At 50.8% G+C, this 15,000-nt stretch overlaps 6 protein-coding genes across 6 annotated transcripts; 3 read left to right on the top strand and 3 right to left on the bottom strand.

The window, feature by feature from the left end:
• Nucleotides 1-98: 98 nt before the first annotated feature.
• Nucleotides 99-4,075, top strand: BO87DRAFT_383581 (uncharacterized protein; the record flags this gene model as incomplete). Its single annotated transcript, XM_025624659.1, has 6 exons — nucleotides 99-111; nucleotides 204-220; nucleotides 360-772; nucleotides 840-1,374; nucleotides 1,528-1,553; nucleotides 1,648-4,075. 6 exons carry the CDS (start codon nucleotides 99-101, stop codon nucleotides 4,073-4,075), a joined length of 3,432 nt encoding a protein of 1,143 aa, XP_025483359.1.
• A 134-nt stretch (nucleotides 4,076-4,209) lies between these two features.
• On the bottom strand, nucleotides 4,210-6,077 carry BO87DRAFT_351998 (uncharacterized protein). The gene is made up of 2 exons (XM_025621167.1): nucleotides 5,432-6,077; nucleotides 4,210-5,347 (listed from the first exon to the last, which is right to left on the bottom strand). Exons 1-2 carry the CDS (start codon nucleotides 5,575-5,577, stop codon nucleotides 4,387-4,389), a joined length of 1,107 nt encoding a protein of 368 aa, XP_025483358.1. The 5' UTR covers nucleotides 5,578-6,077; the 3' UTR covers nucleotides 4,210-4,386.
• Nucleotides 6,078-6,145: 68 nt separating this feature from the next.
• BO87DRAFT_327688 (phosphatidylinositol-3-phosphatase YMR1) lies at nucleotides 6,146-9,170 on the top strand. Its single transcript, XM_025620189.1, has 3 exons — nucleotides 6,146-6,424; nucleotides 6,509-7,006; nucleotides 7,062-9,170. Exons 1-3 carry the CDS (start codon nucleotides 6,401-6,403, stop codon nucleotides 8,817-8,819), a joined length of 2,280 nt encoding a protein of 759 aa, XP_025483357.1. The 5' UTR covers nucleotides 6,146-6,400; the 3' UTR covers nucleotides 8,820-9,170.
• Nucleotides 9,171-9,462: 292 nt separating this feature from the next.
• Nucleotides 9,463-10,769, top strand: BO87DRAFT_373531 (40S ribosomal protein uS3). Its single transcript, XM_025622573.1, has 2 exons — nucleotides 9,463-10,174; nucleotides 10,400-10,769. The coding sequence occupies exons 1-2, from the start codon at nucleotides 9,842-9,844 to the stop codon at nucleotides 10,730-10,732; spliced, it is 666 nt and encodes a 221-aa protein (XP_025483356.1). The 5' UTR covers nucleotides 9,463-9,841; the 3' UTR covers nucleotides 10,733-10,769.
• Nucleotides 10,770-11,625: 856 nt separating this feature from the next.
• Nucleotides 11,626-14,229, bottom strand: BO87DRAFT_351990 (phenylalanine--tRNA ligase subunit beta). Its single transcript, XM_025621166.1, has 9 exons — nucleotides 13,970-14,229; nucleotides 13,873-13,913; nucleotides 13,791-13,810; nucleotides 13,655-13,731; nucleotides 13,469-13,598; nucleotides 13,146-13,412; nucleotides 12,848-13,089; nucleotides 11,984-12,792; nucleotides 11,626-11,925 (listed from the first exon to the last, which is right to left on the bottom strand). The coding sequence occupies exons 1-9, from the start codon at nucleotides 14,020-14,022 to the stop codon at nucleotides 11,762-11,764; spliced, it is 1,803 nt and encodes a 600-aa protein (XP_025483355.1). The 5' UTR covers nucleotides 14,023-14,229; the 3' UTR covers nucleotides 11,626-11,761.
• On the bottom strand, nucleotides 13,929-14,312 carry BO87DRAFT_187884 (uncharacterized protein). Its single transcript, XM_025618464.1, has one exon. It carries the CDS (start codon nucleotides 14,246-14,248, stop codon nucleotides 14,042-14,044), a length of 207 nt encoding a protein of 68 aa, XP_025483354.1. The 5' UTR covers nucleotides 14,249-14,312; the 3' UTR covers nucleotides 13,929-14,041.
• Between the last annotated feature and the right edge of the window lie 688 nt (nucleotides 14,313-15,000).

Below are 15,000 nucleotides of genomic sequence, written 5' to 3'. Positions count from 1 at the left end.
GGCAGCGCCTCTCAGGATGTCGTGAAGCTACCCGGTCACTCGAATAGATGAAAGACAGGTGATACAGGTCTGTTTACTTCGCTCCGGGCTTGCCAATCATGCAGGCCTTCGGTATGTTACCCATTCTATATCTCATCAAACAAATCGGGTCACCCAATAGGATGACATGTCTTCTGGCAATTGCGCTAATGATGCAACTCTAGTCCCCAAGAACCGGAGAGTAAGTCGATCATGTTCGATCCATGGAAGTATTGAAGATGCCAATTCCAGGTGCAGCCTCGGTTTGAGTTAATACTCAGAGTAAGGAACATTGATCACATTGCAAATGACCTACCAACTAACTGCTATGGTGGTTGTAGATCATTGACCTCAATAATGTCCCCCTCGTGAGCGGTACCGCTTTCGTCAAATGGCGCCTACCGTCATCTAGTGCGCCTGAACACCACGGCCACACAGATAAGGCGATCATCATAGATCATCGGGCATCTTGGAACTATGAGAAGGTCCTGCAGGTCAGGCTCACCATTGACCGCAACCAGACTCTACACGAATGCGAATTGTACTTCGAAGTCATTCAAGAGTTTGAGTCAGGGGGGAACAGTGAGAAGAATCTGCTAGGGAGGATCAGACTCAATCTTTCCGAATATGTGGATAAGAGTGACGATGACGAGGGCATCGTCCGGAGATACTTGATGCAGGATAGCAAGATCAACAGTACACTTAAAGTTGGTATAGCTACACGCCAGGTCGAAGGGGATCGGAACTACATTACGTATGTCGTATACTATACTGGGATGCGCTGCAATACTTTCGAGGAGCATGTTGCTGATGACATTCAGGCCGCCTCTCAAATCAGCCATGGTCTTTGGCGGAATCGCTGGGGTTGTGTCCTCGGAACAGGGCGAACACGACGATCTGGGCCGGCTTCCCTCGATAAACACCCAGAGCCGCGAAGTGACAGATATGCAAGACATGTACCGCCGCACACTGGCCGCGTCTTGGAATTCGCGGGCGGACGATTTACCGGCCGACAAGCTGATCGAAGAACTGTTCTTCGGTAGCATTAGCTGGGCAGATGGGCATGATGCCCGTGCAGAGAAATCAGTCGAGAATCAGGCAGATCGACTGTCACCACATGGGCGCTCAAGCGTAAGGCAAGCTTCATCAGACAATCGATTGTCTCCTTCGAATTTTGAGAGGCGACCAAGGAGTTCTTCAAGCAATCATTATCGCAACGATGTGAAAGGAACAGACTTTGCCCCAGCCGCTGATCATACACGGAAAAGCGGAAGCATAGAACAGCAACTGTATGACAATCCCAAAGGCAAGGCTTGGAAGAATCGTAGTTCGGAATTTGAACTGTCCGAGTTCGATGTGCGCGAGGATTTGCGAAGTTGGGAGGTCATGAACAAGGAGTGATTCAGTATGGTGCTTTGTGGCGTTAAGAAGTCTCTTGGATAATACCCCTATGACTTTTACTCGTGCCTCTGTTCTTCAATATGTCTGTTTTCTCACTTATGGCACCAGAATGTTGGGGTAGATAACTGCCCCATGTAAGCGTAGTCTCCGATAACCATATCGATAATCGAGGAACTGCTCGGGGTGGGTCCACATTATGAGCTAATCCACTTGTGGACTAGCGGGTAGTTCAGATTGCATCAATCTGAGCTTCAACTTTCCATCCCGGGCTTTTCTTGAACTCCGGTCTGGTGCATTTGGTTTCGTGGTCCATATGCTGTCTCGATCTTCCAACAGTGCAGCAAGTCTTCTAGGCTGCCGGCTGCTCCCAGAATGCAGAGCAAGCTTACTCCCTCCCTCCTTGCGCCGGCATAATGTATCTATCCGGTTCGAATCCACCGAAACTGATGCGAATCACGAGGAGACGCCGCCGCAACACGTATCTTCGCGCCGTACCCCTGGCCACAACCGTCTCCAGCACCACCGACTCAAACGGAGACTGGGTAAAAAAGTACCCATTTCTGTGAGCTCGCTTGGAAATCCTGGTGAGGTCGTAGTGGTCAAGGACCGGCAACGCCGTCGACTACGCATAGCCAAGGATGAGCCGAAGGAGGTCACCGACGAAAATGCCCTTCCTCTCTTTTTGAGGGAAATCGACAATGACGATCAATTTGTTGATAGCGAGCTGCTCAAAACTCGTGTCGAAAGTTTCCGTCTCGATTATGAACCTCATCACAAGTTACCCGTTGCCGATTGGACGGCGCTCCGAAACGAATTCCAGGCGTCATTTACCTACCGGCAGTTATTGGACTATATAATAGAATGGAAGGAGAATGAGTTGGACAGGGACGGAACACCAGAGACGACGCCCACATGCTGGACGCCCGGAGTCTCTGAGTTTCTCGAAAGCAGTTATCTTTCCCGAAAAGGTGTCGCCGATAGAGTTGCAGCGTCGCAAGGTCTCAAGGGAAAATTTTTACTGGCTGAAAGAATACTCCGTGACTGCTGGCATCTCGGAGTCCTTGATGAAGTCGGTCAACTAGATATACAGCTGCCGACGCATATACTGTCTTTGCTCCTCAGTTCGCAGCATTTCTCTTTCGAAGAATTGGCCAACATGCACGACGCAAAGATTGATGTTACGCATTCGCTTGGTCTTGTGAGGATCACAGGAATGCAACGTATCTGCGAATCAATCAGTGAGATTGTACACGATGCCATAGCCAGGGTTCGACAAGAAAGCATTGAATTGCCACCTGACGAAACGAAGACGAAAGTCAACAACCGCATCTACACTCCAGAGTTTCTCTCGTGGGTGACCAAAACCTATAGAGTAGCATTCGAACAAAATACACCACATACGCCAAGCCAAATCTACTATCTTGCCGAAGACAAACAGGATGCAGATAATGCCCGTAGGGCCCTGCACCTTGCCTATTACAGTGGAACTGCTCCTGCTGTACCGTTCAGCACATACCTACCCTCAACTGAGCCAGCCAGTGTCCATGACATTGATCCTGAGAACAACACGTCATGGTTCGAGAGGCAAAAGGCGTGGTTCCGATGGGCCACACCAGCAACGCAGTCTGACGAGGTAAAGCCCTCAGACACGGTAATGTTCGATAACCATCAAACTCGGGTATCCGACGAGCTTTTCAAGCTACTTCGACAGAAATCATCCGTCACTCATCAGGCACATTCTGAAACTGGCGCCGACTTCCATGAATCCATCACGGCAGCAGTCGGCAAATGTCTCTTCCTGCGCAAGCCATTCTTCGAAGAGAGCTCGGTCAACGCTTCTCAGCTGGGCAGAATGTCACTCCCAAGGACCTTCACCACCGACATCCCTCGCGCAGCGCAATTTCTCCGCACGCTCACCCCTAAACCAGTGGACGAGCACCAACAAGCCTACCGCTTCCGACTCGTCCCGTCAGCTCTTAATGCCAGCGTCTTCCCCCAACTCGAGCTAGAAGTCACTGCCAAAACAAGCAGCACACCCGAAGATGCAACCCCTGACTTCTCCATGCGCAGCGCAAAACTCATCCTCTCTGAAAGCAACGTCGACTACCTCCTCCCCGAGAACGGACTTGACCTCCGCTTCACCCGCAAACTCACCCGGGAGCTCCTTCCCCAGTCCCAGGACAGCGACTCCTTCTCCCTCTCAAACATCAAGGAATCCCTCCGGAGCCTCTTCTCCCGCACCTCCACAACAGACAGAGAACTCCCTCTTCCTCCGTTCACACAAGTCACTCTCCCCCGCGACATCTCTCCCCGGGACGCCGCCGACAGCTCCGCAGAGTACATCTTCCTCCCCGTCAGCGATATCCGGGGAACTCGTATTCACAAGTACGATTTCCGTGGCCAGCAGCTCAATTATGCTTTTTACGAGAGCGGGCCGTTCAACCCGTACCGTACCACGGACTTGTTCCTGAACATGGACATGACAGACGGTTCTGCGTCGGCTGATTCCAACGTTGATATTTCTTCCGAGAATGTGTCGCGGGATGCTGCTGCGTCCAAGGAAGAGTTCCACACGTTCTATAACACTGCTTGCGCATTGGCTTTCGAGTTGGATAGAGCGAGGCGCTTGGGGGCTGTTTGGAATGATACTATTTGAGTTAGGCTGGCGGGGAAGCAGTGTTCGATTATATAAATAGATTTTTATATTGATGATGTATGTACAGTATGATATAACTTGTAATTGAGAAGACTATGCCCCTCTACTTCAATTTTGTGTATTTTATAGTAGCTGCTAGTAGTCCTGATGTCTGATGGTGAAGTACCGTTGGTCTTGATCACGAAATATATTTCCGCCGCGGTCTTGAGGAGTCGATGCATAGTAGTAACATCTCCACTATCACTCACTGCGCTTTATCAAAGACATATGAAGACTACTTTCTATTATCGACCGATAATTGCTTCTTAAAATTAAATTCCGATAAAGTCGTAGAAATCGTTAATCCCTCTTCGAAGACCATCCTCCCATGCCGCTGAATTCTCCTCCAGCTGCTCCGGGTCTATATCCCTTTTGCGCTGCTGAACCCACAACTCTGTATCATAGATCTTGTCCGCACCTTTCCGCGGTGCCAAGATACCTTGAACACTAGCGCCAAAGAATCGCAACGCATCATCGTATCCCAAATTCCAGCCATGGACGAAGCTTTGACGTTTATTCGAGCCCCAAGACCCCGAGACTTGCGACAAAGCCTTCTCCTGGAATCGTGACCGTTCGGCTCTGGCTTGGTTGGTTTTCTCTCGGACTTCTGTTTCGGGTAGCGTCATTTGACTAGGTATTTGGACTTTACCATTCGAGATGTCGCTCCTGAATTGAGGAATGTCGGTCTCGCAACCCTCGAAGACCCGTTTGTTGCATTGTGCCTGGTTGTCGTTGATGTATACAGGCAAAGACGCATCAATGGCATTGGCTATTTGGATGATCTCGTCGTAGCATTCGCACATGTCTGGGGCGGGTTCGCATCCGGAGGATACGGAAAGTCCGACTACCCCGGACATAGAGTGAAAGGTTATTTCTTGGGCAAGGAAAGCGACGCAGTCCCGGGCTATTGTTCGATCTTTTGCACTGGCACAGAGGTTTATACCGCTGGCGCTGGCCTGGAAGTCAATGAGGATGCCGATACCGTGGAACCAACATTTTTCGATGAGATGCTTCACGGTACTCCAGCATTGGTGGTACACTTCTGCTGGATCCCCTTCGAAGGATGTTCCCCGACTGAATACAGGTCCGATGGAGTAGAAGCTCAATGGTAAGCGGAGGGTTCGGCAGTGCGCTACGTCCTTGAGCCAGGCAAGGTCATTGTCCGTCAGTGCAGAGTGCCAGTGGGATTCCCATTTCTGTTTGGTCTGCTCGAGTCCGGTGAATGCTATGGATCTGGTCATGGCATACTGCGGTTTAGTACCTATAGGGGAGGAACCATGTATGTGGGGAGGATGTCATGTGTTTTCTTGTACCTACGTTTTGAGTAACTGTAGTTCATTTGACTCGCCAGCAGTATTACGCGGACCGAGTACAAAGAAAGATCCCAGACTCGCTCCAAATTGCTGCCGAAAGCGGTATATGTCCTTGTCCCTGGGCGGTATAGGACAGTATAGTTCTGGCATGTTCTTTTAGTTGGTTCGAAAATAAAAATGTTATATGAGATATTGTTGGTCAGGTGACAGGGATGTCTATGAAAATAACAGATTGGATGTGGTATGAAATGGTATTAAAGAACAAGGGCAAATAGTAATACTGCAATAGATCAGATGAAGAGCAATTGTTCCGCCAGCAGCATGATAGGAGTAGAAGAAGATGATGATGAGGTGCTATGGGAGGCAGCACTTGACCCTGAAGATCAGATGAGTTTCCCAAAATGGCAACCCCTCACAAGCAATAGCTGCCCTAATGAGGGGAAATATTCATTAGACTCAGAGATTTCAGGGGGTAGAAGTGAATGGAGTGCCACGTAAGAATTCCTAGTGAAATCGGGGATTTCAGGGTGCAGGAGAGAACAGAATTCAGAGGCAGAAAACATGGTGATGGGGGTTACAGAATAAAGAGAAACCGGAGTGACCAAACCATAGGATCCCCGGGCGGGACTGACGTAGTTGGAAGACTGGAGTCTGGCTTTAAGGCTTTTTTTGGAGAAGTGATGGATGGTTCAACTTCCGTTTAGACTAGCGAGGGGCTCCGCATTTGGCCGAGTGTCCGTGCTGCTGTTACTGCTGAAAATGTCGCCTGTCATCTTTCACTTCTAAGCCTCGTTCCTCTCCATTTACATATTGTGAACCGTTCTGATTTCTTGCGCTCTCCTCTTTCGTTTATTTTTTTTCTCGTTTCACGGGTCTGCAGCTCCAGTAGTCGCCGACCGTGCTGCAAGTCCGTGGTGCCCAATCGGTGTGTGTTCAGTCATGAATCTGATGCAGACCGAGTAACCGGCCAGGCATGGAGAGAACACGGGTTGCTAAGGTCAGTGTTATATGAGTGCTTCAATCCAGCAGTAAAGCGCACTACGATGAGATATCCCGACTAACGACTTCTGTGATGCTTCAGGTTGAAGATGTGACCTTGGCGCGCCGAGGCGAGCAAGTGGTCGGCACTCTCCACCTCACCCCTCACCATATTATCTTCTCTCACACTCCTCCTCCTGCTCCTTCCTCCTCCACCGACGCGTCTCAGGCTCCGGGCCCTTCTGGTCGGCCTAAAGAGCTTTGGATCACATACCCCATAATCTCCTTGTGCACCTGCCGCCCCACCCCCGCCGCATCCCGCCAGCCGTCCTCCATTCGTCTCCGGTGCCGCGATTTCACCTTTGTCTGCTTCTATTTCACCACGGAGAGCAAGGCGCGTGATGTTTACGAAACCATCAAATGCTGGACCTGTAAAGTGGGCCGCATTGATAAGCTGTACGCTTTCTCATACCGCCCTCCCCCTCCTGAACAGAAATTCAATGGTTGGGAACTGTACAATCCTAGCAAAGAATGGGCTAGACAAGGCGTCGATCAGGCTGGTTCTGGATGGCGGATCTCTCAGCTGAATACAGACTACGGGGTAAATTTCCACGCAAATTACCGTGTGAATTGCTGTGTTGACTCTGACTTTCCAGTTTTCTGCCACTTATCCAGCTCTTCTACCGGTCCCCTCGGCCATTTCTGACAATACACTTAATCACGCTGGAAAGTATCGGTCCCGAGCGAGAGTGCCGGTTCTCACATATCTTCATCCGGTGAACAACTGCTCAATCACACGGAGCTCACAGCCTCTTGTCGGTGTGCGACAAAATCGCAGCATTCAAGACGAAGCGTTGCTAGCGGCTATCTTTTCAACCTCGCGCTCAGAGAGACCTCTTGCAAGCTTCACCCCGCCTGGCTTCGATTCGGACTCCTCCAATTCGACCCCAGGAAACGCTTCACGCAGTCATATGCTGGCTGATCTGACTGTCCCTGATGACTTGGAAGATGAGTTGTTGAGCCCTGTCCGCGAGAATCCGGAGGGGAAAGCCCAAGTTTATGGTGCCCAGCAGCACAATCTCATTGTTGATGCTCGTCCCACGGTCAATGCCTTCGCCATGCAAGCTGTTGGACTTGGATCGGAGAACATGGACAACTACAAATTTGCCACCAAGGCTTACCTTGGAATTGATAATATCCATGTGATGAGAGACTCATTAAGCAAGGTGATTGATGCGCTCAAGGATTCAGATGTAACCCCATTGGGTCCTAATAAAGACCAACTTACACGGAGTGGATGGCTAAAGCACATTTCCGGAATTCTAGACGGTGCTCGGTTGATCGCTCGGCAGGTTGGTCTCCAGCATTCGCACGTCTTGATTCACTGTTCCGATGGATGGGATCGTACGAGTCAGTTGAGTGCACTGAGCCAGATCTGCCTTGATCCTTACTATAGGACGATGGAAGGCTTTATGGTACTGGTGGAGAAAGATTGGCTTTCCTTCGGTCACATGTTCCGACACAGATCAGGACATCTGAACAGTGAGAAGTGGTTCCAAATCGAGAACGAGCGAATTGGGGGTGATTCCAACCGTGGGTTTGGCGAAGGCGGTGGTGCAGGCAGAGCTCTTGAGAATGCGTTCTTAAGCGCCAAAGGATTCTTTAACAGAGATAACAACAGCCGCGACGCAATTGGTGAATCAGATGGGGAGATGCAAAGCTACGACGCAGAAAATCTGAAGAAGCCTAACAATGCTATACCCCGAACCGCCGCCGCCGAAAAGGAGGTTACCAAGGTGAAGGAGACGAGTCCAGTCTTCCATCAGTTCCTTGATGCAACGTATCAGTTGCTATACCAATATCCTACCCGATTCGAATTCAACGAGCGGTTCCTGCGCCGTCTTTTGTACCACCTCTACTCATGCCAATTTGGAACCTTTCTTTTCAACAGTGAGAAAGAACGCGCAGATTGGAACGCGAAGGAACGGACTCGGAGCGTGTGGGACTACTTCCTGGCGCGGAGGGAGCAGTTTACCAATCCACAGTACGAACCTCAGATCGACGACCACAAGCGTGGACAGGAGCGACTGATCTTCCCCCGTATCAACGAGGTCAGATGGTGGAGTGAGTCGTTTGGTCGCACCGATGCGGAGATGAACGGCGTGCGGTCCTCTGGTTCTAGGCCACCCATTGGGCGTGATGCGACTAGTACTCAGCCATCACCAGTGTTGACCGGAATTGAAACCGCTAATCATTCTCTCGGCGCTGGATCGTCTGGGAAAGATACTTTGAGTGCAGCCTCCACTGGAATGGCGGCAGTAACTGCGGGAATCTCGAATCTCGCCTTCCCTAAGAGCAAAGAGGACGGGCAGGATCCTAAGAGCTTGAATCGGATGGAAGTCGAGATGCAATAGCCCACGCAACGAAAGCTGTTATGATGTGGTTACAAGGTAGTGGATCATGGTGAGCGATCTGGGTATGCCTGGTTCAAGCAAGAAATATCGTATCATCTCTGCGACGTGTGCTTGTGGATCTAGTGCATGCTTAGGACGTTGCATCTCCGGGGAAGTAGAGTACAGTTTACAGTCAGACAGAGGAACAGAGAGAAGATTATGATTCAATGAATACAAAAGAGCGGGCACCAGCAGAATGCATACAGATGCTGGAACCGGGATATGGGCTTTGAGTGTTAGTTCCAGTTTGTGATCTTGGATTGAGGTCCATAGCTACTGTAACTAGAACTAGAAAACAATCAGAGTTAATGCCTGAAACCCTGAAATCTGAGGCAGAAAGCGGGATTGTAGACTAAGGGGCTTGGCGGCCCAAAGCGGGAAGGTGCCCGCCGAACAGCAAGCGAGGTTGAGCCCTAGCCCAGAAGGGCCAGCAGAAGCCCTAAAGGCAAAAACTGCCCACTAACGCCGGCTCTCTCAAAACTGACTTGACCGCCGCCGCCCATTTCGCCCTCGCACGACACACCCCCAACCTACGCCCTCGGCCGTTTCTTCGCCAATTCAATAAAACAGAAACGCAATCATGGCTGCTGTCCAGGGAGCTATTTCGAAGCGCCGCAAGTTCGTCGCCGACGGTGTCTTCTATGCCGAGCTGAACGAGTTCTTCCAGCGCGAGCTGGCTGAGGAGGGATACTCCGGCGTCGAAGTCCGTGTCACTCCCACCGTCACCGACATCAGTACGTCCGCCCGATATTTCATTTTGCATTTGATTCCAGACCCTATGTGTTGTGTTGGAAAAGGCCGGGATTTGGAGACATGAAGAACCGATATGGGACGAATGAATGGTTCATCCGGGAGGAGGAAAAGGAAAACAATTATCGGAATACGGCCTGGAATCTGTGAACCAACAACGGGAAACTACTGGGGATTTGAGACGATTTTTTATATGCAAAAGAAGATGGAATATATGTGCCAGTTGCTAACGGATGCTCTCTTTCTTTACAGTCATCCGTGCCACCCACACCCAGGAGGTTCTCGGTGAGCAGGGCCGCCGCATCCGCGAGCTCACCTCCCTCATCCAGAAGCGCTTCAAGTTCCCCGAGAACTCCGTTTCCCTCTATGCCGCCAAGGTCCAGAACCGCGGTCTCTCCGCCGTCGCTCAGTGCGAGTCCCTCCGCTACAAGCTCCTCAACGGTTTGGCCGTCCGCCGTGCCTGCTACGGTGTCCTCCGTTTCATCATGGAGAGCGGTGCCAAGGGTTGCGAGGTTGTCGTCTCCGGAAAGCTCCGTGCTGCCCGTGCCAAGTCCATGAAGTTCACTGTACGTCTATCAACAGCGATTGATTTTCATTTCTCGAATGGTCGGATCGGTCCCGAAGCAGTGGTGGAATTTGCGCATATCCAACGACAACATTACCAACTACGATCTGCGAAAACGAAGCAACTGCAAGGACCGAACCGAAGATACACCTACCATTCGAAGAACCACTCTATCATATGCAAGACATAAAGTACCAGCAAAACTAACAATTATTCTTCCAAATAGGACGGTTTCATGATCCACTCCGGTCAGCCCGCCAAGGAATTCATCGACAGCGCCACCCGCCACGTTCTCCTCCGCCAGGGTGTCCTCGGTATCAAGGTCAAGATCATGCGCGGTTCCGACCCCGAGGGCAAGGCCGGTCCCCAGAAGACTCTCCCCGATGCCGTCACCATCATCGAGCCCAAGGAGGAGCAGCCCGTCCTGCAGCCCATGAGCCAGGACTACGGCGCCAAGGCTCTTGCCGCTCAGCAGGCCGCTGAGCAGCAGCGTCTGGCCGAGCAGCAGGCCACCGAGGCCCAGGAGGGTGCCGGTGCCGAGGCTTACGCCCAGGAGTAAAGAAAAAAAAAATCATATCCCAAACAAAAGAAATTTCATTTGGTTTTTTTTTTTTTCTTCTCCATTAGGCCCTGCTTCTCTTCTTCCCTGTTCTCGAATATCATCTTCATTACCTAGTCTCTCTCCCTGTCCCGCCCATTAACCTAACCTAACCTAACCTAACTCGAAACCTCTTTCTCTATATCTCTTACCTATGACGCATCCAAATAAACAACTACTTTGATGACCTCTAAGCTGTTTATTCAACTCCCGGCTCTCTCTCTCTCTTCCTATCATGAATGATGGGGGAAGGATAGTTGCGAGACGCCCTTCTGTGGTTGTATTTTTTTCTTTCTAGTGGAGACTCTAGGCGGAAATGGGAATGAGAAGATGGAAAGGTTGATGAGTTGGTTTGTTCTTCCTATTCTCATTGGCTTACGTCATAGGCTGGGTCTGGGTAGGACCTGGAATATTAAAGTAGTACTAGTACCTAGGCACGTGGGGAAAAGAGATTGTTTGGTCTGCTGGTATTGAATTTGTGTCTGTTCTTTCGTAGGATTGTGTAGTCTTGCTATTGGTATACGTAGTTGGTTGCCTACATACTATGGTTTATGTATATATATTATCGGTTAGTACTAGCTGAACTAAGTACATCTTGTTTGTTTTAAGTTGCCCCATGAGCCTAGTACTACTATAAGAAGTTACTACTGTAGTCCTACAGTAGGAAGAGTTAGTATGAGGTTCAATGGGCTTGAATTTAGTACTATTACCAGACCAGGGAAGATATAGTACTCCTACTGTACTGCTAAGATTTACTGCAGCTGAGCCGATGGAGTGATGGCAAAGTTTTGACACCTGCTGTAATATTTATTATGAGTATTATTGAACACACTAAACTGTGATAGACTACTTTTGGCTTCTGACAATTCTCGTTCCTGGTGACGATGACATCAAGAAATAACAATAAAATAAATCAATCATGGCATCAGCTATTTTTCTATGTAGCATCTATCGTCTACGCATGACTTTGCATTGACCTCACGCCGTCGCTTACAAGAAAGCTTCGACGTTGATCTCCAGAGTGCTGACGGGGTACTTCAACTCGTAGTTCTCCAACACCGTCGGGTGCAGGATACCGAAGGCACCGATGACGTGCTCCTTGCCAGCTATGCGCACGTGGACGGAGGCGGCGTGTCCGGGGAAGTAGGTGGGTTCTAAGGCGTCTAGTTAGTGACCTGTATATCTCGGGATGTCTATTTGCTTCTGACTTACCGTCAAGCTCCTCAATCCAGTACTGAGAGTCAGCCATGGCGGAGTTCTCAAGGCCCTCCTCGCCAGTGATAAAAGCGCTCTTGAGCATGGCCATGACACGGTCCAGGAGACCGTGGACAACCTCGAAACCACTCGTCTTGCCGTACCAGGCAGCAGCGAAGTGCCTCTCGTTACGACTCTTACGCTCCAGAGACAGGTCCTTGAAAGCGACATCGCTGACTTCGAAGACCTTCATGGGCACGGCGTGATGCTTGTTCTCACGGATGGTCTTGAGCAGACCGGGCAGCAGGCTTGTGCGGACAACCTGGAACTCAGTGGTCTTGGGGTTGGCCAGCTTGACGGCGGTGTTTCCGTCGTCCTTGCGGTTGAGCCAAGCGAAGTTCTCGTCGTGCGAGCAAAGGATCAGGGGCAGCACCTCAGACCAGCCGGCCATGGCAGCCTCCATGCGCACAATATCGGTAAGCTTGTTGATGGGGAGGGGTTGAGCAATGGTACCGGACTTGCTGGGGAAAGACCGGGGAAGGTTGTTGAAGCCATAAGCGATGGCGACATCCTCCATGATGTCGGCTTGGTGGAGAACGTCGGCTCTCGTCGGAGGGATAAACACATCAATCAGATCCTTGGAAGCGGTAGAGGGCTTCGCATCGTAAGCCATCTTCTTCAGGAGAGTGCAAATCTCTTCGGGGGAGAGCTCCAGGCCGCAGCACTGGTTGAGGTAGGAGACCTCGGCCTGAGTCGTACGGGGCGCAATGTCGGGGACGACTCTAGTCTCGTTATTGTGATCGGAGATCACCTTAACAGGCTCAATCCTATTCGTCCAGTGAGCAGGGGTTTAATATTAAAACCGAGAGGAAGCGGGCTTACGTGAAAGGCTCGGAGGTGTATTGAGAGAACATGGACACAATGATCCGGTTAACAATCTCAACCTTCGTCTTGTCAAGTGCAGTGATCTCGATGAAGACGTTCTTGGTGTCCAGGGTAATCTTGGAGTGATCGCCGTTGATGATAGGAGGGAGAGAGCAGACGGTTCTCTTGGAGTCGTAGATCACGGGGTAGACGGGGGAGTCGCGGATGATGTGAAGGTACTTGCCCAGGTGCTTGTCTTTCTGTTACATAGTAAGCACCGAGCTTATTCGTCTCATCAGATTCCTGTGGGCCATACCTCGTAGAAAGCCATCAACTCCTCGCCGTTCATTTCTTTCGTCTGGTTGAGAGGGACGAACTTGATATCCTTCGGGGGAAGGGCCTCGTATGTGAAAGGGCCCTGGATGGTGTCCAGATCGTGGGTACCGATGGAAACAAGGGTTCTTTGCCTGGCGAGGTTCTGGTGGAGCTTGTCTTGCAGGGCGATGAAGGATTCGTAACGCGCTTGGTCGAACTTGATATTGCGGAGAATGGCACCGGAGACGAGGGGACGGATCTTCATAGTCTACGCTCACATATTAGTTTCACTCATGTTAAGCCAGATTTCCGGTCGTGACATACGTCCTCCTTGACGATGATGGTCTGGAGTTCACCATTGGCAGGCTCGACCAGCTTGTAGTTGGGGAGAGGCTGACGGCCCAGGAAGATGTTGAGCATGAGGGCGATACCCTCAAAGCACAGCAGGTCATATCTAGATATCTCTCAGTATGTGAATTTTGGATCATTAGAGTTATCGCGGGTGCGTACCGGTTGGCGGGGATCTCGATCTTGAGCTGCGGGGGTTCCTGCTTGCCGTTCACGATCGGTCTGTCCGAGTTGGTGGTCTGGATTTGAGTTAATATTGTGACTCTCAAGAGGCGAGAACGGTCGGAGGAGAATTTACGTCTTCATCGAGTTCAATTCCTGTGGTAAAGTAGCAGTTAGCGCATTGCCCCGCCAATCCCGGTTCAGAATGTCGGACGTACCGAATTCGAAGCACAGCTCGTCGAACTCCTCGGTGGTATAACTAGGAAAGTTGGTCAGTATGAAGTAAGGGAATATAAGGGAACAAATTGCGCATACTCCCGACCGAGCGCCTTGAAAAGCGCCTCCTTGTCAACGGAGATGGTAGGCATGGTGATGAGCGGGGGAGGTTTAAGACAGGGCGACAAGAAAAGTTAAGAGGGAGAAGAAAACCAACAGACTGCCTGAGGAGAAGGATAGTCTGTGTAAGTCCCACCACGAGGTCAACCGCACGTAATCAGCGGGGGGGGAAAGAGGACGGGCAACAAGAGCGCTGGGCTTCAATCGGACAGTATGCCACCGTTTGGGTAACTCTACAGTTAGTCTAGTCGGAGTCATAAAGTCTTTTGTTCCCCGTTGGGGCTTGACCCTCTGTGAGGGCGGCGGGCAAAGCCACTGAAACCGCACCGCCACAAGGCCATCACCCCTCCTTTTTTTCTTGCTTGGAGGTTCGACCCTCACCGGACTCGGACTTCCGTACGGGACAGTACACCGCCTGCTTGCGCTCTCCCCTTCACCAGCCACAGTCCGGCCTCCAACAAGTCCAAAGCAACCTCTCCAGCAAGCCCATCTCGTCACCTTCGCAATTCCCCCCCCTCCACGGATTAGCTTGATATCACCGCTCACAAGTCTTCCATTCTAACCCCTGTCGCATCATATACGGGGGCCTTATATCTTTTACGATTATCTGAGATTGGACTATATTCCCTGTTTGGTCCCGGTCCAATTGTCGAGGTATGATGATACTGATGTTCTTGCTGCTGCTGTTGTTGCTCAAGTGTCCTGCGGCGGCCCAAACCCCACGAAACCTCGCTCCGGGGTTCTCAACTCACCCTCTACTATCTCCCTCTCCCTCCCACCACACTTCCCCCCCGCTAACTCGATACCTTTTCACCTCTGTATAGGTTCTTAGCATCCTCCTTCCTCTTCACGATATCCCCGCCCCCTTTTGCCGGATTGCCTTTCTTCCTAGGAAATATTCGTCGTGTTCGCGTGCGAGCGGGTCGGATCGTAGCCTGAACGAGGACTTGGACCGGTCACATCCTTGCCTCTCTGCGTATTTCCCTAACATTCAACCTCACACTCATACA

The sequence above is a fragment of the Aspergillus neoniger genome, assembly GCF_003184625.1.
Source record: "Aspergillus neoniger CBS 115656 unplaced genomic scaffold BO87scaffold_5, whole genome shotgun sequence".
NCBI classification, from domain to species: Eukaryota; Fungi; Ascomycota; class Eurotiomycetes; order Eurotiales; family Aspergillaceae; genus Aspergillus; species Aspergillus neoniger.
Note: the sequence above shows the minus strand (reverse complement) of the source record. Positions and strands in the feature narration are given on the sequence as shown.

Coding starts and splice junctions, on each gene's coding strand:
- BO87DRAFT_351998 (XM_025621167.1), bottom strand. CDS start 5,577: ATGCCAGAACTATACTGTCCTATACCGCCCAGGGACAAGGACATATAC. Junction 5,348..5,431: donor GAACTACAGTTACTCAAAAC/GTAGGTACAAGA, acceptor TGCCATGACCAG/ATCCATAGCATTCACCGGAC.
- BO87DRAFT_327688 (XM_025620189.1), top strand. CDS start 6,401: ATGGAGAGAACACGGGTTGCTAAG. Junction 6,425..6,508: donor AGAGAACACGGGTTGCTAAG/GTCAGTGTTATA, acceptor GTGATGCTTCAG/GTTGAAGATGTGACCTTGGC. Junction 7,007..7,061: donor AGCTGAATACAGACTACGGG/GTAAATTTCCAC, acceptor CTGACTTTCCAG/TTTTCTGCCACTTATCCAGC.
- BO87DRAFT_373531 (XM_025622573.1), top strand. CDS start 9,842: ATGCTCTCTTTCTTTACAGTCATCCGTGCCACCCACACCCAGGAGGTT. Junction 10,175..10,399: donor CCAAGTCCATGAAGTTCACT/GTACGTCTATCA, acceptor TCTTCCAAATAG/GACGGTTTCATGATCCACTC.
- BO87DRAFT_351990 (XM_025621166.1), bottom strand. CDS start 14,022: ATGCCTACCATCTCCGTTGACAAGGAGGCGCTTTTCAAGGCGCTCGGT. Junction 13,811..13,872: donor CGAGCTGTGCTTCGAATTCG/GTACGTCCGACA, acceptor ACTTTACCACAG/GAATTGAACTCGATGAAGAC. Junction 11,926..11,983: donor CTGGATTGAGGAGCTTGACG/GTAAGTCAGAAG, acceptor TAGACGCCTTAG/AACCCACCTACTTCCCCGGA.
- BO87DRAFT_187884 (XM_025618464.1), bottom strand. CDS start 14,248: ATGACTCCGACTAGACTAACTGTAGAGTTACCCAAACGGTGGCATACT.